Below are 25,428 nucleotides of genomic sequence, written 5' to 3'. Positions count from 1 at the left end.
CCCATTTAGCCTCTTCCTCCCCTCCTCCTTTGTTATCTGACCATTCCCCAGCTACCCTTTAGCCATATTGACCTTTTTGTTCCTGGAACCGAGTAAGCTCATTCCCATCTTAGGACCTTTGCATACACCGTTCCCATTGCCTGGAATGGCTTCTTCCTTGGGCTTTGCAAGGTAGGCTTCATTGTATCATTTAGGTCTTAACCTACATTTCACCTTGGAGGTCCTTTACCACCTAAATGCACTTTCTGTAACATCACTGTGTTTCATTTTCTTCGTGCAAAGCAGATTCAAAGTAGATTGAAGTATTAGTTGCCAGCCTACTGCTCACTTGCAGGTATGGATTTCAAATTATCTTTATCAGATGATTCACTCTCTAAATAGTCTTCAAGCTCATAAAGCCTCACTTGGAAAGGGACAGACGTAAAGCAGCAATACACCAGATTCATGATCTGGGATAATAGGAATTAAAAATAAACATATGAGATGGAAGTTATCCACCCCCACTTAGGTAACTGGGACAGCAAAGGCAGGAGGGAAATTAACAGCAGAATACTAAGATTCTAAATCCCTCCTGCTTTCTAACTCCTTATCGAGCCTTGGTATGTATTTTCCTACGCTTTCTGGCACATTTTTGCATCTACAGAGAATAAGGCTTCAAATTTGTGTTGGTTACCATATTTTTCAGGTTCAGTCTTTCTGTATTTTTGGCTCAAGAACTGAAGGTTAAGTTACCTGCATACTATCTAAAATTCTACTTTCTGTATTGAAATTGGTTTTATTATATCCATACTAGTATGAATGAGATGTGCAGAAGCAGTAATAAGAGAAGAGTGATGAAACAGGAAAGCCGTTACTGGGGAAAAGTCAACAGATACACTATAATCTAAGGTTTTTATTTCTAATAAGCTACACATTAAAAACATCGTTAAAGCTAGAAGGTGAAGGCATTGAGGGAGAAAAAACTTTTTACTCCACAATTTTAAAGGAATTCATTTTTACATAGGCATAAAACTGAAAACTCAGGAAGATTATTTTGAAGTTTTTAATCACTGACAATTTCTGGAAAACATAAAGTTGACTTTATTTTCCCATAGAGGAGCAATGTTAAAATGTGGGATTATGTTCCTATACTAGGATTCAGCATGCAAATAAATAACTAGTCTAACCGTCTATATGTCGTCAGTGCAAAAAAATTTTTAAAAACTACCATAAAAGTCTTACTAATTAAAGATATTATTTCCAGTTCTTCTAAATTAGCAATAATCGTGCCTGGATAAACTTCTTTGGCTATGATGGATACTGCCACTGCGCAAAGCTTGTTCTTCTCAATAGACATAAATATAAGGCACTTTTAATTATAAAAGGCATTTCAAAATGCACTATCAGGTATCAGGTATCAGGTAAGAAAATGTAGAAGTGACCTAAACCTGAAGTACTTATATTTAAGTAATCTTACTCGTTGTCTTAGAATTCAGAATGTTGTTAGGGAAATAGACGGCACAAGACTCTTTACAGTTGTCCCAATATTTTAAAACGTTTTTCATATATTTTCCTGAAATAAGTAGAGGCATTCAGTTACCTCATTAATGCTAGATGTATTTCTGTTTTTTTTTTTAATTTTTTTAAATTTATTTTTGATAGTCACACACAGAGAGAGAGAGAGGCAGAGACATAGGCAGAGGGAGAAGCAGGCTCCATGCACCGGGAGCCCGACGTGGGATTCGATCCCGGGTCTCCAGGATCGTGCCCTGGGCCAAAGGCAGGCGCTAAACCACTGCGCCACCCAGGGATCCCTAGATGTATTTCTTGACAGAAAAGGTTTTTCAAAAGTTAAGAGTTGACCTAATATCTGCTCTTCCCTTAATTTACTCAAAGCTAAAATTGTAGGGGCTGAGCATCAGACAAAAGGTCATTCTGCCCAGTGGGTTTTTTTTGTTTTTGTTTTTTGCCTAGCTCTTATTGAACATACTGCTTAAATTACTTTTCCACTCTTGACAAAACCATAGAAGAAGCTGCCTGGTCACTGGTGCAAACTTGAAAAAGACCTTAAAAGCACTTTGCCTTTTTTGTGTGGAGCTGGCCAGGAGGCATGAGGATAACCAGTTTGTTTACAGAGAGGAAGGTATCATATAAAGTCAATCTGAAATGCTACTCTTAGAAATCTAAGTTGGCCACACGAAATAAATCACACCACTGTTTTCCTTTCACTACCTCCAGGTGGTTTTCTTGAGCTAGTTTAATGTACTGGTGTTTGGGAAATGGTGTTATCTAGAGATTTGAGGAACATCCCATTTATTAACAAGATCTAATGAAGGAAAAATCTCCTAATTAAAGGAAGCTGGTGGCACAAATATGTAGCAGTACTGCTGGGAAAATGCACCTAATATTTCACACTAACACATCATGATGGATACTTTGCCATAGCAATCTGAGATCCTAAAGCCTTCCTAACTAAGTTTATGCAGCAATCGGTTTATCAGAATACTTGCTCCAGTCTTTATTTACGCAGTGTTATTTTAGGAATTGCTTTGGATTAATCTTTGGTTTGGTACTCAGAGGTGTTAGTGTGGTCCTTGGAGCATCCTGTCCTGGGCACCAATTACGCCTTCTTTGCAATCGTTGCCTGGCCCGGATTAAGCCCTCCACATACCACTGTTCCAGCTGCAGCTGCTGCTTCTGATTTTCTAACTGGCTTTTAGTAGCTTGCAACTCCTGGCACTGCTGAGTTTGCTGCAGGAACTTCTTCCGTAACTCCCGGTTCTCTCTCCTGATGCCACGGTAGAACTCAAAAGTATACTGCTTTGCTTCCAACTCCAAGGCCTGGGCCTTCCTGTCAAGCTCCTTTCTTTTCCTCTTTCCCAACTGCCCCATGTCTGGCTCACTCAGTTGTTTCTCTAGAAATGCTTTTTCCTGGAGTAACTGGACCTGGATTTCCTGTTTCTTGGCATCCGTCTCAGCTGGGGTTTTCTTTTTCTCGTCCTGTAATATCTGGATTTCTCTCTCCTGTTTCTCCTTTAACAGTGAAATTTTCCTCAGTGTCTGCAACTGCTGCTTTAAGTTGCATTGGATCTTTTCCTTCTGCAAAAGCTCCCTTTTAAACACTGAAGTTTGTTTCGCATATTTGGAGGCATAGTCTCGTCTCCTTTGTTCAATCTCCTGACTTTTTTGTAAATAGCTGTTCCACAGCCTTTCAGGCTGCATGCTATACTCTTCAGTTTTGTTGGTTAGATATTCCAGGAAGAATTTGTTTTCAGTCTGGACAAGTAACTTCTCAGCATATAGCTGCTTGGTTTCCTCCATTAGTGACTCTTGCTGGCTTTGAGCTTGTTTTATTTGGTTGTTCAGCTTTGTCATTTCCACCACTGCCTTTTCTTTAAACCTCATCGCTGACTTGCTTAGCTTCTCTGGCTTGAAAAAATCATTTATTAAACTAAGATACGGTGGAGAGGAACTCCTAGAGTCCTTAGCAAACCTGAAGGAAGAACAAGTAAGACATTCCCCCATCAGTTCTTTTTTTCTTTCCTTAAGATTTTATTTATTTATTTATTCATTAGACACACACACACACACACAGAGGCAGAGAGAGAAGCAGGCTCCACGCAGGGAGCCTGACCTGAGACTCCATCCCGGGACTCGGGGACGCCCCACCGCTGAGCCACCCGGGCTGCCCCTCCCCACCAATTCTAAATGAAAGTTTAGTAAACACAAAATGCACAACTATACTTTAATTCACATGAGAAAATATTTTTTTGAGTACCTATTATGGTTCTGTCACTATGCGAGGCACCAGGGATGCAGCTAGGGGTAAAGATGAACGAATGCGGCTTACAATTTACAAGCACGCATTCACTACAACCGCCGTAAGGCATTCCCTCCGTTTTAGAGCGGAGAAAACAAGTTCAGGGAATTTAAAGGACTTGGCCCGACGCGCACCGCCAGCAGCGGCAGCGCGTGTGTGTGAAACCTAGATTTTAAGATTCACTGAGCACTGCGGTAGCCACAAAGGGCGACGGGACCCGCTGAGCTGGGCGAGAGTAGCAATACATTTCCTGGCTTTTCCAGCCCTGTCCGGCATCCGAGGACACTTGCGTGGAGGGAAAAGCGCCCCTTGCAGTACCTACTTGCTCCAGGAATCCGAGCGTCCGTCTCCAAGGTGACGGGGAGGCTCACCGAGGGGGACCGCCGAGGAAGGAGCGCTCGGGTCAGGGGCCAGCGACGCGCGGACGCGGCGCCCCCTTGCGGAACGTTCTCGCAGTTTCTCGGGTCTGTGCTCCACGGGGGTCGCACTCCGCCCCAGTCCCCGCCTGTCCAGCCCTGAGCTCCTGAACCTCGTCGGCTGCCGAATAAGGCCCAGCAGCCAGTTCCCCGGCGGCTCCGTCCCCCGCCACTTGGGGGCGGAAGGAGAAGCGCACTCTCCTCATTTGCGACCTGGGGCGCCCTGCCTTGGGGACCCCGTCTCGTCTTGCCCTCCCGGGGAGCAGAGCCTCGCCTCTCCCAGACCCTTCGTTACGTTACGGCGGTGAGCGCCCCTCTCCCGGGTCCTCCCCTGCCCTCCATTTCCCCGCCCCTGTCCCTGGTTGGCCCGGAGGCTAGGATGCTCTGGCGAGCGGCCCGCCCCTCCGCCTTCCCCGGCCGCGCCGCGGAGGCTCTGGCGTCGCCTGCGCGGCCCGCGGCGGCACGGAAGCCTCTCTAGGTACGCGGCGTCTCTATGGTAGAGCGGGCGGAGCCCGAGGAAGATGGCGGCGCCCGCGGAGGCCGCTGAGGAGCGGGCTTCGGGGGGTCCTCGGCCCCCAGTGTGTCTGTTGGTGTTAGGAATGGCGGGATCTGGGAAGACCACCTTTGTACAGGTGACGTACAGGGCGCGGGAGTAGGAGGTGCGCTCGAGAGGTTGTCAGTGGTGGGCGGAAGGCCAGGGGGACCTCGAGGACGGGCTCGGGAGTTGAAGGGGATCCGCGTGTGGCTTTCAGGACCTCGCCAGCAACTCCGGCTCCGAGCCTTTTCGGACTCCAGCCTGGCTCAGTTAGGGCTCTCTCCTCCGCACCCTCAGTTCGTATTTGGCACAGCTTGCCACGTTGTTCTGGAATGGTCTTGCCGCTCAAACTGCCGCCTCCTGGAAGGCGGGGGCTCCCACGTAACCGGCAGTTAGGACGGTGCTGGCGCCCAGGCTTTGGGTGGGGATTACTACGGTGTTGTCTCTGGCGCAGCTCTTCGGGTTCGAGCGCTGGAGATGCAGCGATTGAATTTGACAAGGTTCCCGCTTTATCGGAGCTGATGTTTTAATGGGAGTGATGGGGAAAAACCTCACACGAATCAAGTGATTAAGTGACCGACAGACAATAGGGGAGGCCCTGTTGGAGGATGAGCAAGAAAAGAAAGCATTTCACCTGAGAGTTGAATGTCGGAGCGGATATTGGGGACGAGTGTTTCAGGTGGAGGGAGGGACACGTAAGTGCAGAAGTCTTCAGCTGTGCTGCATAAAGGAATCTTGGCGCCTTATCATTCCCTCGGTCTCACTGCATCGCTCTTCTCGCGTCTCCGCAGAGGCTTACCGGACATCTGCATAGCCGAGGCTCTCCACCTTATGTGATTAATCTGGACCCGGCTGTACACGAAGTACCCTTTCCTGCCAATATTGGTGAGTAAACTGGAACAGAACTCTGAAGTTCTTCAGAAAACCAAAAGCCTCCAGCTCGGCCAATCTCTAATGCTTTCAGTTTTCGTTTTCTCTAAACTATCTTTCATTTTCCTTGAATTTCCTAAAGATTCTAAACAATTTTCTTTGTTGACTCCTTTCCCTAAGTATATTAGTTTCCTTACCTCTCACTCCCATGTCTCCCCTCTTTCTGATCCGAGGCTGTCAGGCTACTGTTATTTCATTTGTATTTTTTAAACATCTTATTTCTTGGACAGCCCGGGTGTCTCAGCGGTTTAGCGCCGCCTTCAATCCAGGGCGTGACCCTGGAGACCGGACCCAGGCGAACTCCGCTTATGGAGCCTGCTTCTCCCTCTGCCTGTGTCTCTGCCTCTCTCTCTGTCTGTGTCACTCGTGAATACATAAATAAAATCTTTAAAAAGAAAAAAAAAAGATTTTCTTTATTCATGAGAGAGAGAGAGGCAGAGACACAGGCATATACATGGATACACATATATGCATTGTTCTGGGGAAAAGTTTCCGGTTATCATCAGACTTCCAGAGAAATCTGTGACTCTGACAGAAATTAAGGGTGAATATGATGCATTGTCATGATTCTTGATTGAATCTAGGAGCCTGGGATCCTTGGGTGGCTCAGCGGTTTAGTGCCTGCCTTGGGCCCAGGGCATGATCCTGGAGTCCCGGGATCGAGTCCCATATCAGGCTACCTCCATGGAGCCTGCTTCTCCGTCTGCCTGTGTCTCTGCCTCTCTGTCTCTGTGTCTCTCATGAATAAATAAATAAAATCTTGAAAAAAAAAAAAAGAATCTAGGAGCTTCCTTATTTTCAGCTGTCACTGTGCTAATCCTCTCATTTTTTGTCTCTTAATTCTGCTAAGCTACTTGGACCCTAATCATACTAATAAAGGAAAATCTTGTTCAGGAGCAGAGGTCATTTTGGGAAGTTGGGGAAAAAGTTAATATCTTCTTGCTGAAAGGATGGACTTCTATCTGATGATAGATGACTAGATAAGAAGATTTATATGTGTGTGTGTATGTATATACGACTGGATAAGAAGATATATATATATATTTGTAAATAATATATATATATAAATATATGTTTTTTGTAAAATTACTCAGCCATTAAAAAGAATGAAATTTTACCATTTGGGACTACATGGATGGACCTAGAGGATGTTATGCTAAGTGAAATAAGCCAAGACAGAGAAAGACAAATATCTTTTGATTTCACTTATATGTGGAATCTAAAAAACAAAACAAAGCAGAAACAGACTCACAGATATAAGAAACAAACTGTTGGTTACCAGAGCAGGGAGGAGTTGGGAGTGAGTGAAATGGGTGAAGGGCTTTAAGAGGTACAAACGTCCAGGTACACAATAGGTCATAGGGATATAACTTACAGATTAGGGAATAGAATTAATACTATAATAACTTTGTATTATGACACATGGTAACTAGTGGAGATCATTTTGAAATTTATGAAAATATTGAATCAATATGATGTAAACCTGAAACTAGTAAGATACTGTATGTCAGTTACACCTAAATTTTAAAAAAGATGGAATTCAAATCGTTGGTAGAGTCTGTAGGCTGGTAGACAGTTTAGTTAGATATTACTGGATGCATTAATTCCCTTTGAAAAATCAGGTCTGCATTACCCCTTGCTACCAGTAGGCAGTTAGTAAGAAATAAATGTTTTTTCTTGATTTAGCTCCCTTTTCCTTTGCCTGTGATCACTGATAAGGTACTTAAGTTATATAAAACTTTTCCCCTGGGGCTCCTGGGCAGCTCAGTGGTTTAGTGTCTGCCTTCCTGCTCAGGGCATGATCCCAGAGTCCTGGGATAGAGTTCCACATCTAGCTCCCCTTAGGGAGCCTGCTTCTCCCTTTGCCTATGTCTCTGCTGCTCTCTCTGTGTCTCTCATGAATAAATGAATAAAATCTTAAAGAAAATCTTAGAGAAGAAAAAAAAACCCAACTTGGCTACATTACTTAAAAACACACACACACAGGGCAGCCCAGGTGGCTCAGTGGTTTAGCGCCACCTTTAGCCCAGGGCCTGATCCTAGAGACCTAGGATCAAGTACCATGTCAGGCTCCCTGCATGAAACCTGCTTCTCTCTCTCTCTTTCTCTCTTTCTCTCTCGTTAATGAATAAATAAAATCTTAAACACACACACAAAACTTCTCTCCTTGTCTCAGACCATTTCTACCATAACTTCTGAGCCCCTAGCCTAACATTTTTCATGGATTGCTTGCCACTTACCAAGTAAGAAAGGAAACCAATGTGAAGCTGGGGGGATTAGTAGAAGAGAATGCAGACAAGAGAAGCCTGAAAGGCTGGTTTCAGCTTCCTGTTGGTAGGAAGATACTTGCAGGGCACTTTCTGCCTTTCTGTTCTTCTCTTCACGATCTTGCTTTTTTCTGTATCACACTTCAGTGGCCTTAGCTTAAACCTTTAGGAAATAGACTTGAAAAGTAACTGAGATACCAGGAGAGAAACTTATTTTTGTTTTCCTCAGAGGAAGGAGAGATGACTTGAGAGGCCCATTGTCTTAGGATGTTATAGGTGGAGTGTCTCAAACTATTGTTTCTATGTGGGTTTTTTTTTTGTAAGATTATTTTTTTAAGCTTTTTACTTATTTATTATGATAGACACAGAGAGAGAGAGAGAGAGAGACGGGCAGAGACGCATGCAGAGGGAGAAGCAGGAGAAAGGAGCCCGACCTGGGACTCGATCCGGGACTTCAGGATCCCGTCTTGGCCGAAGGCAGGTGCTAAACCGCTGAGCCACCCAGGGATTCCCTTGTTTCTATGTGTTAAATTCCATTGAATTCTTCTCCCCCCCCTCCCCCCCCCCCAGATATTCATGACACTGTGAAGTATAAAGAAGTCATGAAACAGTATCCTTTTCTGCATCTACTTCATTGAGTCATCCCTAACTAGTTACTGTCTGTATTTCGTGGCTTTGAAAGTATTCTGCGTTTTCTTTGTGAAACATACTAGCAAAAGCATTTAATTGCTTTAAAGTAATTTACTTAGGATAGAAAGATGAGTGAGGAGAGGTATTATAGGTGATTAGACTATTACACCTTGTGGTTTCAATTTTCTTACCATCTTTCTAGACTATGGGCTGTTGTAATTAGAAAGCACCCAGAGTGGGAGGCTGGGTAGCTGGTGCCATGCCTTGCTTCCACAAAGTAGTATTGCCCTGGAGGCCACTGCCTCCTCTGATTGGGAGACTCAAATGAGTAGGTTTATTTAAGAGCATTGAGTGTTAGTACATGCTGTATGAAATGTGTACTTTCCTTGCAGGTGGATGTAGCTGGGTAGACCAATTATAATCAGCAGGTTGACCAGTGAGGATCAGAGCAAGGAGTGTGATATCTTCAGTGATATTTTAAGATCTTAGTGTCTAATACCATTAAGCTGTCAGTGCCAAGTGCATCTGTCTGTTAGATTTTGGTCACTTTAATCTCTTCATTTTGCCTAGGCATCCCCAGAATGATAAAGGAATGAGGAAGATGTTGATAATGAAAATTCCTTGTAAGGTTAAGTTTGTGTGGTATATACTAGTCAAGGATTAGCTGCCAGTTTCCATTTGTGGAACACTAATGTTACGGTGCTATGTGTGTGAATAATATCCTAAGTGTGAGTTTCATCACCTAAATTGATCTGTAAGTAATTTAAATCCTCAACGTGGTGTCCAGGTATGGGCTTGGGCCCAATGGTGGTATAGTGACCTCACTCAATCTCTTTGCTACCAGATTTGATCAGGTATGTCTGTTTTTACTTTTATAGACATGACTGCGTAAAAACCTATGACTTTTTTTTTTTAAACAGATGACAGACTTATTTTTTTTAAAGATTTATTTATTTATTTATTTATTTATGATAGACCTAGAGAGAGAGAGAGAGAGAGGCAGAGACACAGGAGGAGGGAGAAGCAGGTGCCATGCCGGGAGCCCGACGTGGGACTCCATCCTGGGACTCCAGGATCGCGCCCTGGGCCAAAGGCAGGCACCAAACCACTGAGCGACCCAGGGATCCCCTAAAACCTCTGACTTTTGAATGCCTAGCTTGCTCACATCGGGAAAGAAGAGCAATAAACCTGGATATACATATGGAAAATAAGTAAACATTTTGATAGAGAATTAAGTAATGACAGGATAATCAGTATTGTGAGACACTTCACATTTAACATTTGTGATGGCCGATAAAACAAAAATCTAGGCTCTTTTCTTGATCTTGGCTTATAGTGTCACCTTGAGGATGGAGTGGAGGATTGGGGAGTGGGAGGGGCTAGCAGGCATGGAATGGAAAGATAATGGGGCTTTTCTACATGTGACAGATAATTGTCACTGTTTAGGTTTTTCTCCTACTTCTACAAGAGTGTTTTGTAATCATGAATTTTTTACCCTCATGTCACTCCAAGAGACATGTCACTGTTAAACATTTTATACCAAAGTACTAAGAGATATGACCCGAAAGTGAGAGATCGTCTTCAGCTTCTCAGGACCCAGCAGTACACTCTGGGGTGTGTCAGTGCTGCTGATGTGACTGTGTTTCCTTAGTTCATGGAGTTTATTAGTTGGTGTCCTAAGACTGAGAACAGAGATTCAGTAGTTGATAGTTGCCTATAAGGTGGGCCACCCTGGAAACGGTGATTTTTGTATTGAAGATGGATCCTGTTTTTAATTGGCATCTTTTTGCTTTCAGGTGATGAAATTTATTGAGAAGGCCCAGAACATGTCTAAGTAAGTGCTTTTGGCCTAACACCTGTTTATTACTCTGTAGTTGACGTGTCTCAAGGATTTCAGGATACCATCGGGCTCTGAAAGGGTGTAGATTGAGATGAAACCATTAGAAGTGAAACAAAAAGGTGGGCAAAAGAAATCATTAATATGCTCTAGAGTGATGAGCTAAATTCAATAGTATCCTACCCCCAATCACTGTCATATATGCCCACGGCTGCCTAGGAGGTGTTTTAAGACTTTGTCCAAATTCAGTTGTCTCCCTGCCTTCTCTTGGGAAAACACATTTGTTGGCATTAAAATCTCTGAAGTACCTTTCTAACCCTTGTTTAAAAATAAATCTTAAGGGGCGCCTGGGTAGCTCGGTGGTTGGGTGTCTGTCTTTGACTCAGGTCGTGACCCCAGGGTTCTGGGATTGAGTCCTGCATCGGGCTCCCTGCAGGGAGCCTGCTTCTCCCTCTGTTTATGTCTCTGTGTCTCTCATGAATAAATAAATAAAATCTTTAAAAAAAAAATAAGACTATATGCTCATTATAGAGAATTCAAAACCTTCCTTCAACCCCACCTCCCCACAACCACAACCCCAAGAAACCTTGGTTCCCAAGAGATTTGCCTTCTGGTTTTGTTTATCTCTCATTTTTAACACAGTGTGTTTCTGAAACGATCATAGTTTCTTCTGTGATCATTTGCAGCAATTTGTGGACTGCTACTCCTGCCTGGTATCATGCATACTGGACAGGTAGTATACGTTTTAAGGGCAGTGGGAGGAAGTTAGACTTGACAGTGTGAAGAGGTTATTCCTTCTTGGATAAGCAGATGTTCAGTGTTACGTGTGCTGGAATATCTTTCAGTATTTCACAGGTGTGATACTTCTCGAATGGTTGTTGTTGATACAGATATGTCTTGCTTGACACACCTGGACAGATTGAGGTTTTCACGTGGTCAGCTTCTGGGACAATCATTACTGAAGCCCTGGTGAGTATTCGAGGACTTGTTAGACTAACTAGAGAGCTAAGCTGGCTAAGCATCTTTTTATTGAGTGGGATGCTATATGGGAAGTTAGTTGTGGAAGCTATTGGCACGCTGCCTAAAGTGGTTTTCCCTTGCTAAGGAAGGTGGGAAAAGAGTTTGGAGATAGGTCATGAGTCCTTTGACTAAGGCTGTGATTATTTTGTGGCTTTAGGCATCCTCATTTCCCACGGTTGTCATATACGTCATGGATACATCAAGAAGCACCAATCCAGTGACCTTCATGTCCAATATGCTCTATGCCTGCAGGTAATGGATTGTTGGTGGGCCATGGTATTACATCAAGATAGGAGGCCTCCTCTTTTCTTTTTTATATTTGAGTCCTGAGTGCTTACCAACCTGGATTTGTGCTCATTCAGATGTGCCCCTCAGTTTAGTAGTTGTGAGCTGGGGAGAGATTAGAAGAGAGGCATATGTGTTAGCATTCTCTTTGACCAGCTTCTCATCTCCCCCCTTTGCTTGTTACAGAAACAGGTAGTGTATGAATATGAACCTTTTGGTAGTCGCTCGCAGTTGAATGAAACGAGTCTAAATAGAATAGATCCCTCTGATATAAATGTTCCTTTTCTGTGTTATGACGTGTAGACTTATTATATAAAATGAGAGATTGTGAATAAAGAGATTTATCTATAATTCCAAAAAGCACAAGTTTGCCCCAACTTGGTGTCATTAAGGACAGAGAGACATGCCTTACTAGGGTATGTGAGTGCATTCGACAGAGAGCAAGGGAAATTATTATGAAATTTGAGAGAATTTTATTTGGTGGATACATAAAAGCCATCACCAGCATTTGTGCCTTCTCCTATGACTAGGGATATACCTTCTTGGTAGATGCAATAAATTGTAGTCCAAATAGAAATCTGATGTCTGACAGCGTTGTTTCCATATATATTGTTTAAAAGAGACAATTATTTGGTCAAAATGACCAGACAAAACAACCATACACAGAAAACCAGATGAATACCAAAGCATTATTACTCCAAGAAAGGAAGAGAACGTAAGTGTGTTGTTTGCTTAATGGTAGCGGTGGAGTACCTCTTCCTCTTGGGAGAGTAGAATGTGAGGGCTGTGTCAGGATGGATAGCTATATGTAGCGTCTGAACCCATTCCAGTTCTAGTTACTCGGTTCTAGCAGACTGACGCTTGGGTAAGCAAGAGCTTAAGTGCTTTCACTGATAATGTCTTGATGTTTGATTTTCAGCATCTTGTACAAAACCAAGCTGCCTTTCATTGTGGTTATGAATAAAGTAAGTGGTTCCTTCCTTTTGTGGTTTAGTATTTCTTTTTCATCAGAACCTTGTGTTATTGGAAGGTTTAGGGGTTTGGGTAGGTGAGGATTTTCACATGTCGGAGAATAGATTCAAACTTAACTGAAACAAAGTCATGAGCATTTGTAGGAAAAAGATTCAGTCGAAATAAATGAATATGTATTACTGGCTCTCCTCGGAGTAATTTAAAACTGGATAGAGCAGCCCCTCAATCATAGTGTATAGGTTATCCCTCAGAATCACAACTATGTATATGGGGGAGGGACTGCTTGTTTATTGGCAGAGCAATTAAAACAGAAAACTTCACTTTTCTTGCGTCGACAGCAGGGATTCAAGAGAGTACATGACTTCAGAGCCTAGAATGTGCTGGCATCTACTGTGGTCATGGTCACTTGGCAGAAGATAGTAAAGGGTCGGCTTCAACCAAGAGAACACATATGTTCATTTATTTACAGTAGCCGTGGTCCTTTATGGTTTGTTGTAGTGGAGGAGGAAATGGGGGAAGCAGAGAAAAAAAAATATGAATAATTGCTTTGTGGTTGGCATTTAATTAAAAATTTTTTGACGTTGTTTTGTATCTAAACACACCTCTGAATGCTGATAATTGTCTTCTGTTTGGTACAGACTGACATCATTGATCACAGCTTTGCAGTGGAATGGATGCAAGATTTTGAAGCTTTCCAAGATGCCTTGAATCAAGAGACTACATACGTCAGTAACCTGACTCGTTCAATGAGCCTGGTGTTGGATGAGTTTTACAGCTCACTTAGGGTAAACTTTCTCCTCTGCTTATACTGACAGTCCCTTCAGACATCCTCTTAACCATAGGGCTGGCGTTAAACCTATCTTAGAAAAGAAGTTTGGTATTTTCACAAAGCATTTAAAGCATGACTTATTAAAAATTGGAGGTTTTCCCACCTCCTGTTTTGCATGTTGCTGTCCAGTTTTAAAACTAGAGGTTTAGGGATCCCTGGGTGGCGCAGCGGTTTGGCGCCTGCCTTTGGCCCAGGGCGCGATCCTGGAGACCCAGGATCGAATCCCACGTCGGGCTCCCGGTGCATGGAGCCTGCTTCTCCCTCTGCCTGTGTCTCTGCCTCTATCTCTCTGTGACTATCATAAATAAATAAAAAATTTAAAAAAAACAAAAAAAACAAAAAAAAAAAAAACTAGAGGTTTAAAAGACAAAGTAGAGGTGGCTGGCTATTTTATTTTTTTAAAGATTCTATTTATTTCTTTGAGAGAGAGAGAATAAGTGCACATGAGCAGGGGGAAGGGCAGAGGGAGGAGAAGGCAGCTCCCTGCTGATCAGGGGGCCCGACATGGGCCTCTATCCCAGGACCCTGAGATCCTGACCTAGGCCAAAGGGCAGATGCCCAAACTATTGAGCCAACCAGGTACCCCATGGCTGGCTCTTAATCTCAGGGTCATGAGTTCGAGCCCCTCATTGGATATTGAGATTACTTAAAAAAAAAAAAAAAAAGAAGAAGAAGATAAGTAAGATAAAGACCCTACCTACAGAGTTTATGATCTAGTTCAAAGAGAAGGCTACATACAGAATTAAAACATAATATATTGTGGTAAGGATCTTAAAATATTGGAGGTTGGGCCTGATGCTACTGAGGGGCAGATCACTCTTGAAATGAGGGATTTTGGAGGATATAGCATTAGAGGTATGCTTTGAAGGAAGGGTATGATTTACATAAGCAAATGTGAGTCGGGATGGCAGGGAGGATGGTAATTGCTCAAACAAAGGCATTGAGATACTAATTTTTTTTTTTTTAAGATTTAGTTGTTTGAGAGAAAGAGTGAGGGAGACCAGGAGCAAGGGAAGGGGAAGGAGAGAGAGAAGCAGACTCCCTCCTGTGCAAGGAGCCTAATGCTGGGCTCCATCCCAGGATCTTGGACCATGACCCGAGCCAAAGGCAGACACTGAACCGACTGAGCCACCCAGGCACCCGAGATAGTAATTTTTATAGAGAACAAGCAGTGGTTAGATTTGACAGGGAATAGATGAGAAGCCTCGCTGTGTGTTTCTCCTAAATTTCTTTTTATCCAGCCTTCTCTTTTCCATAAACTTCTTTCCATGGCTTTTGAGTATGTGTGCTGTTTTGTTTTAGCTTCACCCTTTGCCAGAGACTTCTTGAGGTATCTAAACTTCTTTTATGAAGATTTTATGACATTTGAACAAAGTAATATATACACCATTTAAAAATACACAGTTGTTTGCTCAGTGGCATTGATGCTTTTTGGCAGGTGGTGGGTGTGTCTGCTGTTCTGGGTACAGGCTTAGATGAACTCTTCGTGCAAGTCACCAGTGCCGCAGAAGAATATGAAAGGTGAGGATGAAGGAAAAATCCTCTTGATGACATTTTTAGTAACCCACAATCTGATACGATGGCAGTTTTGCCAGGCAAAGCATTTGGGTTTCACAGTGTAGGTATTACATTTGTCATTTGGATGTGTACTGGATCTGTGTGTGTACACTTAGGGATAAGAAGTCTCCATTAATCTTCTTTAAACATAGTGTACAACTTTCACTGTATTTAATGATTAAGAGCAAGAGTCTTCAGACTTTTCATTTTTTGTTTTATTTTTTAAAAAAATTTTAAGAGAGGGAACCCTGGGTGGCACAGCGGTTTAGCGCCTGCCTTTGGCCCAGGGCGCGATCCTGGAGACCCGGGATCGAATCCCACGTCAGGCTTCCGGTGCATGGAGCCTGCTTCTCCCTCTGCCTGTGTCTCTGCCTCTCTCTCTCTCTCTCTCTCTCTGTGACTATCATAAATAAAAATTAAAAAAAAAATTTTTTTTTAAGAGATCTTATTTACTTATTTGACAGCACAAGCAGGGGAGGCTGCAGGCAGAGAGGGAGCGAGAGAAGCAGGCTCCCGCTGATTAGGGAGCCCAATGCAGGGCTTGAGCCCAGGACCCTGCGATCATGACCTGAGCTGAAGGCAGATGCTTAACGGAAAGAGCCATATGGGCGCCCTAGACATTTTTTTTTGTAAAAAGCCAGATTGTAAATATTTCAGGCTTTTGTAGGCCTTACGATCTTTGTTGCAACTCTCAACTGTCATTGTAGGGCGAGAGCATCTGTAAACAATTTGCAAACAAATGGGCATGGCTGTGTCCTAATAAAACTTTATTTACAAAAATAGGCATGATTTGGCCTGTTTGCCACATTGGCTGACCCTGGATTAAGAACATAGCCTGTGGAGTCAGACTGACACGGGTTGGATTTCTGTTTTCTCCACTGAATAAATGGGTGGCCTTAGCAGGTTTTCATCATTTGTACATCAGGGATAGTAGCATTTTATTGTTAATGTTGTGAGCGTTATTTGAGAAAATATATCTGAAGCACCTAGTATAATTGCCGATTGCTGACACATAGCAAGCACATCTCACGATAAATGATTGTTGTTACTGTTATCATCGTTAATACTGGAATTTGTTTACTTATAGGAAAATGTAACCCGAACGCTTTCCTTGGGGGGGTGGCATGATAATTGGCTTCCTTTGGCTTCATTTGTTAGCAAGCTTCTAACAACCACATGGTGATTTTTAGACACATTATTTTGATTTTGATTCATCAGAGAAGGGGTCTTTCTGTGTGTTACCAAAGCCTCTGGACAGACCCTTCTGTATCCTTTTGTTGTTGCCCAGATAAGCCACATAATTACATGTTGAGCTTCCTGAGCCCAACAGGCCCACCTGCTTTTATTCATCACTGTGTTCATCCAAACAAATGGTGAGCTCATCAGACATGAACTCCACAGGCTTCATCTTTCCAGGCCAGCAGTTTTTTGTCTCTTCGCTGGTTTCAGAGTGGGGACAAGCACTTTGACTTTTAATTCCATAGGGATAGAATATCAGTGACTAAGACTTGTTCCATCTAACATTCAGTAAAGTAAGGTCTTCTGTTACTGTCAGAGCCTAGGAACATGGAAATGATGTGGAGGTGGGCAGGACAGATTATTAAACACAGGAATTTAGAAAGTGTTTTCTCTCTCCAGGGAGTATCGTCCTGAATATGAACGTTTGAAGAAGTCACTGGTAAGAGAGGAGGCTATGTGTATGTTTTGGGCCACTAAAAAAGAACTTTAAACCGTGCACTAATCCTCCTGTCATAAATACTTTTTTGGGGGCTATCAGTGTATGTTCTACGTGTTTGTTATTTTAAATTAGTAAACCTGTATGTGTGCTGTCTAGATGCAGGAGGGCCCCTTAATTGTTTTTCTTCTCTTTATTTGAATTATTTAAAGTCTGATTTTTCCTGTTAGATTTGCTAGCACTTCTTGGGCCCCACCCCACTCCTACTCTAAGCTGCATTTAGAGCTGGTTATAGAATTTTAAGAAAAAAGTGGTTCACAGTGCTTATTCCAAATAATCGCTTGGCCTGCCCCCTTCAGCTCCATTGGGCCCCTTATCACTGCTGAGTGTGCTTGACAGTTCTTTTGATGGGTTCTTGTGTCTGACTTCTGCAACCCCTAATTCATTCTGCAGAGCCCTCCAGTCTGAACTTGTGCTATCTTGATCCACACTGCTTGGTGTTTCTGTATCTGCTATCTCTTACCTGCCTCAATGTCTAAATAGCCTCTAGTGTTTGTGTGTATACTTAGTCATCTCCTGTTACAAGTCTGGCATCTGATTCAGGGCTCCTATTTTTTTTCCCTAAAGATTTTATTTGATTTATATTTATTTTGTAGAGAGAGAGGGTGTTACCTGGTTGGGGAGGGTGCGGAGGGAGGGAGAATCTTAAGCAGGTTCCATGCTCAGCGACACAGATCATGACCTGAGCCGAAATTAAGAGTTAGATGCTTAACGGACTGAGCCACCCAGGCACCCCTAGGACTCCTTTTTTAATATGAAGATATTTTTCTTTGTGTGTACAGGCCAATGCACAGAGCCAGCAGCAGAAGGAACAACTGGAACGCCTTCGGAAAGATATGGCCTCTGTAGCCTTGGACACAGGGACTGCCACAGGTACTGGAGGGTCTCCTGGTGTTAGGAACTGAAAGGATGATATGCGTATTTCCACTGAGCAGGAAGATACTTCTGTTTAAGAGCGAGAAAAGGATAAAAATGATGTGTTTGAGATTGATCAATGTATTTATTTATCTATTCTACCGCTTTTGCTTTGTGTGTGATTTGCAAAGGTAAACTGGACGTTGTGTTTAACTATACCACTTTGAGTTCTTCCTCTTCAGGTAGGTTTTGCTTTACTTCAGCTAGATACTTGATGTCTTCTCTATTTTCTTAAACACTTTACAAAAAACCTAAATTAGTTAACATACAGTGTATTAGGAAGTTGAGGGTAGAGTTTAGTGGTTCATCGGTTGCATAATAGCACCCAGTGCTTATCACATCAAGTGCCCTCCTTAACGCCTGTCCCCCAGTTACCCCATCCCCCCACTCAGTTTTCTTAAATACGTTTTTTGCCTTCCACTCTCCTCCCTTGTTTCCTGTTTATTTTGACCTACTTTCAGATTAACAGAAAAATTGTGTGGCTAGTGGCTAGAATGATTACTATGCAGCATTCAACCAGATTCACAAAATGTCAACATTTTACCACGTTGCTTCATTGTCTTCTTCTCATGATGTATGACTTCGTATATAAGTATATATTTGTAAACAAAACATGTTCCTTTTTTCAGAGTCCTGTAAGTTATACACTTATTTTTCAATATTATCCTTGATACTTCTGTCTGTATTTCCTAAAACAAGGATATTTTATATAAGCTCATTACTAGAAAGTAGGAAATGAACACTGCTACTGTCGTGTAGTGTGTAATGCTTATTTAGGTGTAGCTGTTTGCCCTGTACAGCAGGAGAAAATCCTGGATCTGCATTGCATTTAGTTGTCTTGTCTCTCTCTCCTTCAATCTGGAAGTTTCTTTAGTCTTTGTGTTTCACAGCAGTGATAATTTGCAAGTATATGGGACAGATATTTTATAGGATGTTCCTCAGCTTGGGTTTGACTGATATTCCCTCAGGACTCAATTCAGGTGGCTCCTTTTTGGCAGAACTTTACAGAAGTGGAATTTGTGACTTTTCCATGCATCTCATCAGGGAACGCGTGATGTTGATTTGTCCCATTGTTGGTGATGTTAATTTTAAGTACTCAAAGTGGTGTCTGCCAGGTTGTTCTCTGAAAAGTTATTTTTCCCTTGATAAGTATTTTGTGGGTGATGATTTGAGACCCTACGAATGTCCTTTTAATTCTCACATGTTTGGGATCCCTGGGTGGCGCAGCGGTTTGGCGCCTGCCTTTGGCCCAGGGTGCGATCCTGGAGACCCTGGATTGAATCCCGCATCGGGCTCCCGGTGCGTGGAGCCTGCTTCTCCCTCTGCCTGTGTCTCTGCCTCTCTCTCTCTCTCTCTCTGTGACTATCACAAATAAATAAATTTTAAAAAATTAAAAAAAATAATTCTCACATGTTTACCCACTAATTTCAATATCCATTAATCTAATAGGGCTATAGTATTGTTTTTCTGTGATGCATGTTGGAAATATTTTCTCCCTGTTTGTCACTCGTTTTTTGACTTTGTCCATGGTGTTATTTTTCCAGGTGAAAATTTTTGTTTTGTTTTGATGTCGTCAAATTTACTTGCCTTCTCTTCACTGCATCTGGATCTTGAGTGATAATTGGGAATCCCTTCCTTATACTGTGTTAAAGAGGAATTCACTCATGTTTTATTGTAGTACTTAATATGGTATCATTGTCTACATTTAAAGATTTTTATTTATTTGAGAGAGAGAGAGAGATAGAGAAAACGTACCAGTGTGAGTAGGGGGTAGGAGCAAAGAGGGAGGGAAAAGGAGGAGAGACAGAATTTGCTCTGCATTGAGCATGGAGCTGGGTCACACGACCCTGAGATCATGACCTGAGCTGAAACCAAGAGTCGGAGGCTTAACCGACTGAGCCACCCAGGCAGCCCTCGTTCTCTGCCTTTAGATCCCTGTTCCATTTAAGAGTTTCTTCTGTGGATGGTGTGAAGTATAGGTGTGTGTACCTTTTTTATAAACAGTTGTACCTGCCCTATTTCTCAAAAAGTCTGCCTTTGCCCCAGTGATCTGAGATGGAATACTAAAGTTCCATGTGTACCTGGGTATATTTTTGGACTCCCTGTCTTATTCTTCTGGACTGTCTGGGTCTGTACCACACTGTTATAATTATCTAGGGTCTTTATAGAATGTTTTAATGTCTGCTTTGGCTAGTCCTTTTTCATATTTTTCTTTTTTAGCATTTCCTTGGCTATTGCATGTTTATTTTTCCACATGAACTTAAGCATCAACTAATTTAGCTTGCTGAAAAAAAGCAAACAAAAAAACTTTTTGGTATTTCTTATTGGTCTTGCATTATGTTCATTAATATAGGGTCACCCTATATGAGTCACCCTATCCAGGAACAAGGATTATGTTTATATTTTCAAGTGTACTTTTGTATTTTTCAGGAGTTTTTTCCTCATGTGATTTTTGCATAGTTTTTGTTAAAATTTTCCAAGGATTTTATCTTCTTCTAGTGTTGAAATGGGATTTTCTGAACCATTCTATCTTGTAATGGGTTGTGTTTGTGTATACAAAGGTGTTTTATTTCCATCTATTAGTCTTTTTATTTTGCCACTTTTGTGAATTTTTTTGTTTTTCAATTTTTTTAAAGATTATTTATTTGAGAAAGCGCCTAACGTGGGAGTGGCAGAGCGGGAGGGAGAGGAAGAAAGAATTGGAAGCTGGCGCCTGGGTGGCTCAGTCGGTTGAGCGCCCGATTCTTGGTTTCAACTCAGTTTATGAACTCAACACAGAGTGAGGAACCCAGTGTGGAGCTTGAGCCCATGACCCATGATCATAACCTGAGCTGAAACCACCAATCAGGCACTCCACTGACTGAGCCACCCAGGCGCCCCTGTATTTTCTATTGTTTGAATTCATTTTGTCATTGATTCTTAGGGGTTTCTAGATTGGCGCTCATATTTAGTATGTATGCACCCCCACCCATCCACACTTATGGATGGACTGACCTTTAAAGGAATGAAGTTCTACTCACGAAAGCTGTTGCTGTATCCTTGATACTCAATGCAAAGCAGCTTGGAGGGGGAGATGCTGGACTGTGGCTGGGTTTACCAGTTAAGTGAACTGGCCTGGCCATCCTTGTACACCTCAGCGACATAAACATCTGTGTGCTGCGCTCCTTTAAATCACTCAAGAATACGTGAAGCAGGGCAGCCCGGGTGGCTCAGCGGTTGAGCCAGTGAGCCCAGGGCATGATCCTGGAGACCTGGGATCTAGTCCCATGTCAGGCTCCCTCCATGGAGCCTGCTTTTCCCTCTGCCTGTGTCTCTGCCTCTCTCTCTCTCTCTCTCTCTCTATCTGTGTGTGTGTGTGTCTCTCATGAATAAATTAATTAAAAATCTTAAAAAAAATATGTGAAGCAGTAAGTGTTCAATCTGCTGCAAAAGGTCTTTCACACTCAGATAACCTGTTAAAGTTTGAAGACTTGCAGTAAATTATTGGGGGAACATCCCAAGTATAGTTAGGCACCGACTAAGCTGACTGTTAACACGCCATGCCACCATCCGTCTTCAGGGCCGCAGGGCCCCAGAGATCTGTGTCTCTTGCTGTTGTCACTGTTGGCCTCCTCAGTCCCCAGGTGACTTTTCTCTGACGAGGCTCCTGAAGGCTCTAGGATATGTGGCATCATGGAGGTTCTTGTAAAGCCCAACCCTCGCAGGCTGAATTCGACTTTGCTTGGCACTTAGCCCTCGTTGAGTTTCTCGGAGTAGGAAATTAGTCTCTAAGAGTAGATTCAGTTTCCCATTTTCCTCCTTCCCTCTTTTTCTTGAATAATATCTGGGCTGCTTTGCTGCCTACCATTTCACCATCTGTTCTCTTCAGACCCTCAGAACTTAAATTTCCATCTGGATCTTCCTTTACCCTGACTCCCCAGCACACTGCATCTGCTCAGATGTCCTTAGTCTTCATAAGAAAAACTATAGCCTCTTTTAGGAGCTACTAAGATGAAAGAGGGCAAGCTACTTGAAAATTATTTTCTTCAGCTTAAAAAGAGCACCTTGGGGTTACTGGGATCCTGGAAGCATTTTGTGAACTATACTACTGTAAAAGTTAAGTGGTATTGACAATAATACATTTAGAAAAGGTAAAATCCTGCATTTGTATTTATCACGACCACTTTCATCCTGCCAAATTATAACCATAGTCACTGAATCAGAATCATCTTTTTGAGGACATACAGGTTCATGACATGCTACTGACTGGTGTTTTCTCTGTAGACAGCTTATCTCCTGCACTTGACCCTTCTGACTTGATCCTGACTCGGGGAACTTTGGATGAAGAGGATGACGAAGCTGACAGTGATACTGATGATATTGATCACAGAGGTGAGAGGTGGCTGAAGTGGCTCATGAAGAGAGTAGCTGCTCATCCCCATCATGTTTGCTCGGGAGCTTCTTATTCAGAGAAACCTTACACATGCAGCCAGTGATAGGGGAGAGGAGAGATGGCACTGGATATAGCAGCAGGAAAGAGTTCATGTATTGAGAGTTCCTGGCCTCTACTGAACGGTCAACATTGAGCTCATTACAGGCTTTTAATTAGTCTTGTGTCTTCTCATCTTTAGCTTGAAATCCATTTGAGAAATCTAGAATTTTTGTTTTCTGTAAATACTCTTTTAAGAATACATAGGGGGTGAGGGGCAGCCTGGGTGACTCAGCGGTTTAGCGTCGCCTTCAGTCCAGGGTGTGATCCTGGAGACCCGGGATCGAGTCCTGCATCGGCTCCCTGCATGGAGCCTGCTTCTCCCTCTGCCTGTGTCTCTGCCTCTCTCTCTCTCTCTCTCTCTCTCTCTCTCTCTCTCCCCGCGGGTGTCTCTCATGAATAAATAAATAAAATCTTTAAAAAAAAAAAAAAGAATACTTAGGGCGTGAAGGGCAAGAATGCATAAGGTGGCCTCAGCAGGGTTCCACCTGGCATAGTTTATGAACTGTGATCAGAATCCGTTTCTTGAAACAACATTTTTCGGTTCTAGCTACGACTAAGAGCAAACCTCTCTTTGCCGTCCAGTATGCTGGATGCTAACATCTAAAATGGCTCATTGACTCAGACTTATTAAGGTATAATTTACAAACAGTAAAGCCCACCCTTTTTAAGGGTTTTTAGTTTGCTGAATTTTAACAAATATATGTGCATTAGTAATAGCCATCATAGGTCAAGATACGGAATACTTCCACCACCCCCAAAAGTTCCTCATGCTTGTTTTTATTCAGTCCCCTTTCTGCACACTTAGTTTTTGGCAATCACTAATCTGATTCCTATTCCTGTAATTTTGCTTTTTTCTAGAATGTTGGATAATTGGAATCGCAGTGTTTTAGCTTTTCACGTTTGACTTTTCTCAGTCAGTGTAATGCTCTTGCAGTCCATCCTTGTGTCAGAAGTATGTTCTTTTTACCGATGAATAATAATATGCCATGATATGGCTTTTACCATGAATGGTCTATCCATTCATCAGCTGATTGCCATTAGGGTTGTTTCCAGATTTTCGCTGTTATGAATAAAGCTGCTGTATATATTTCTCTTGGTTAAAAATACCTAGGAGCGGGACCTCATTTTAGTTACTTTATGAGGGAGGTATTCTCCCCACTTACAGATGAAAGAAATTGTACATTTTGGGCAACATGATAAATAGAGCATGCTTGTAGAAGATATTTCTTCTTTGGGAGAAGTAAACACTTAGTTTATTAGAAGCAGAGTACTGTTTCTGATGGATTAGTGACAGCAGCTCTAATCTACCATTATCTGATACCTTCCTAATGGGAAAGTTAAGAATTGACCTTTTTTCCTTGCAGTTACAGAGGAAAGCCGTGAAGAGCCAGCATTCCAGAATTTTATGCAAGAATCAATGGCACAGTACTGGAAGAGAAACAACAAGTAGTTTCTAGAAGTCTGAAATTTTGGAACCCTGAAGGAACTATCCTAACCTCTGATGGGGGCTACTATAAAGGACAATTTTGTTCAGAGTAGCAGTGTTTCTCTTATAGGGAAATTTGACTCAGATGCAGCCAGGGATACAAGACCATTGGACCTAACAGGCTTCACGTGAAGTTTTATCATTTCAACTTAAGTACTTTTGCTGCTGATGGATGGAACAGAGACAACTTACTGTTCACCTCAAATCTCTATTAGGCTGGATCTGTACTCTACTCTCCCGCCTTGCTCTTGACCCTGTACCATGAATTCCCCTCCTTTTAGCAGAAAGGGCAAGAGGAATCATGAGCTTCCCCAGGGTGGCAGCAGTCTGCTTGGCAACCAATCAATGTTGGGTACAAAAGGTGCCTCACACGGGGTACCTCATTGTACAATAACAGGTTTGTTGAAGAAGGTGAGCAAAACATAGGATTAATGAATAAGAATCCTGCTTTGGATGGTGACTTGGATAAAGAGTTTTAAATTTTAACTTTGTCTGCCTGTCATAATTTCAATAAGAAAATTATGTAATTGCAAGTAGGTTCGCTTCTATTCAACACAGAGGTTTAAAGCCACGTGTCCAAACCTGTCTCAGGAAAGAGGGGATGTTTACTAAAGTCCCTCTTGTAAACATACCAAGTAACTGGGTACAGAGCCAGGCACTGTATTATACATTAACCTCAAGGCAAAGTATCTTTTGTAATTTACTCAAAGGCCATGGATTTCGGTCAGGTGCATATTCCATATATAAATAATAACCTTGGTAGGGTTTGCCCTGCCTCCACATTCTTCACAGTACACACAGTAAAACTGCGTTTCTCTCAGGAAAGTTTATCCCTGCCTAACTTGTACTCCAATTCAGTGGTTCTCAAGTGTGGTCATCGGATCAGAAGCATCGGCATGACCTGGGGAATTGTTAGAGACACAACACTCAAGATCTGAATGAAATTATGGGTGTGGGACCTAGAAATCTGTTTTAATAAGTCCTTCAGAGAATTCCCATGTACATGAAGTTTGAGAACCACTGCCCTAACTACCATAGCCTGTGACAGTTCCAGGCCTTGAGAATCTCCAGTATCTCAAAACAACCTGCTATATCAGAGTACCTAACCTTAACCATCTGGTGCCTATTCTCCAATGTAAATATTCCAAAAAGTATTTTATTTTGCCATTAAGTATTAATTTCAGTGTTCTATACCTGTCGATTATAAGCCTATATAGATCTATAGGTATCTATACTTAGAGATATTAATTTCAATATTCTATATGTAGAAACCACTAGGCTAAAACTTTGAACCCTTTAAAAGGAAACCATCTGCAAAGCAAGACTCTGAACATACTTGGTCTTCCCCTTTTAGTGCCTCTGAATAGTTCTTTAAAAAATAAGTCGTCTGGAGGTGCCTGAGTTGCTCTGTTGGTTAATCATCAGACTCGATTTCAACACAGGTCTTGGTCTCAGGGTCATAAGTTCAAGCCCCATACTGGGTGTGGAGCTTACTTAAAAAAAAAAAAAAAAAAAAAAAGGCCTATTCCTTAAGCTCTACTCTATAAGGACAGAGAGAAAGTCTTCCTTATCTTTGTATACCTTGTACAGGAACCAATACATAATTGGTGTTCAATAAGTGTTTGCCAACTGAATGAATTAAATGCTAGATGACTACTATATGGAAACTGCCTGATGTCTGCTTTCATAAATAAAAAGATGAAGCTAGGTGTGGAATGGGAGTTTAGAGAATTGTGTTCAGGAC

At 42.4% G+C, this 25,428-nt stretch overlaps 3 protein-coding genes across 13 annotated transcripts in view; 1 reads left to right on the top strand and 2 right to left on the bottom strand.

Moving 5' to 3' along the window:
* Positions 1-874: 874 nt before the first annotated feature.
* Positions 875-4,569, bottom strand: LOC140600064 (coiled-coil domain-containing protein 121-like). Of its 2 annotated transcripts, none has more exons than XM_072767947.1 (2): positions 4,118-4,569; positions 875-3,472 (listed from the first exon to the last, which is right to left on the bottom strand). In XM_072767947.1, exon 2 carries the CDS (start codon positions 3,382-3,384, stop codon positions 2,512-2,514), a length of 873 nt encoding a protein of 290 aa, XP_072624048.1. In that variant the 5' UTR covers positions 3,385-3,472; positions 4,118-4,569; the 3' UTR covers positions 875-2,511. The 2 variants fall into 2 exon arrangements, with proteins under 2 accessions (XP_072624048.1, XP_072624046.1); XM_072767945.1 differs by having other exon boundaries at positions 4,122-4,518.
* Positions 4,396-25,351, top strand: LOC140600063 (GPN-loop GTPase 1). 8 transcript variants are annotated; one of them, XM_072767938.1, is made up of 15 exons: positions 4,396-4,519; positions 5,542-5,635; positions 8,310-8,424; positions 8,518-8,557; positions 9,365-9,431; positions 10,374-10,411; positions 11,305-11,383; positions 11,592-11,686; positions 12,639-12,684; positions 13,330-13,476; positions 14,959-15,041; positions 16,716-16,755; positions 17,595-17,685; positions 21,991-22,098; positions 23,563-25,351. In XM_072767938.1, exons 4-15 carry the CDS (start codon positions 8,550-8,552, stop codon positions 23,646-23,648), a joined length of 888 nt encoding a protein of 295 aa, XP_072624039.1. In that variant the 5' UTR covers positions 4,396-4,519; positions 5,542-5,635; positions 8,310-8,424; positions 8,518-8,549; the 3' UTR covers positions 23,649-25,351. The 8 variants fall into 8 exon arrangements, with proteins under 8 accessions (XP_072624039.1, XP_072624035.1, XP_072624038.1 ...); XM_072767937.1 differs by having other exon boundaries at positions 4,488-4,693; XM_072767932.1 differs by lacking the exon at positions 4,396-4,519 and adding an exon at positions 4,657-4,847.
* The window catches only part of LOC140600061 (STAGA complex 65 subunit gamma), a 30,478-nt gene continuing 13,723 nt past the window's right edge, over positions 8,674-25,428 (bottom strand). For all 3 annotated transcript variants that reach the window (XM_072767916.1, XM_072767919.1, XM_072767912.1), the window contains exon 7: positions 8,674-11,824. The gene's annotated coding sequence lies outside the window, so the exon portion shown is untranslated. The remainder of the gene's footprint in view (positions 11,825-25,428) is intronic.

The sequence above is a fragment of the Vulpes vulpes genome, chromosome 8, assembly GCF_048418805.1.
Source record: "Vulpes vulpes isolate BD-2025 chromosome 8, VulVul3, whole genome shotgun sequence".
Lineage (NCBI taxonomy): Eukaryota > Metazoa > Chordata > Mammalia > Carnivora > Canidae > Vulpes > Vulpes vulpes.
Note: the sequence above shows the minus strand (reverse complement) of the source record. Positions and strands in the feature narration are given on the sequence as shown.

Excerpts from the sequence above, each read along its gene's own strand:
- LOC140600063 (XM_072767931.1), top strand. The coding sequence starts at position 4,737 with ATGGCGGCGCCCGCGGAGGCCGCTGAGGAGCGGGCTTCGGGGGGTCCT. Across the intron at positions 4,848-5,541 it reads GGAAGACCACCTTTGTACAG|AGGCTTACCGGACATCTGCA; the intron begins GTGACGTACAGG and ends GCGTCTCCGCAG. Across the intron at positions 17,686-21,990 it reads GGACACAGGGACTGCCACAG|ACAGCTTATCTCCTGCACTT; the intron begins GTACTGGAGGGT and ends TTTTCTCTGTAG.
- LOC140600064 (XM_072767947.1), bottom strand. The coding sequence starts at position 3,384 with ATGAGGTTTAAAGAAAAGGCAGTGGTGGAAATGACAAAGCTGAACAAC.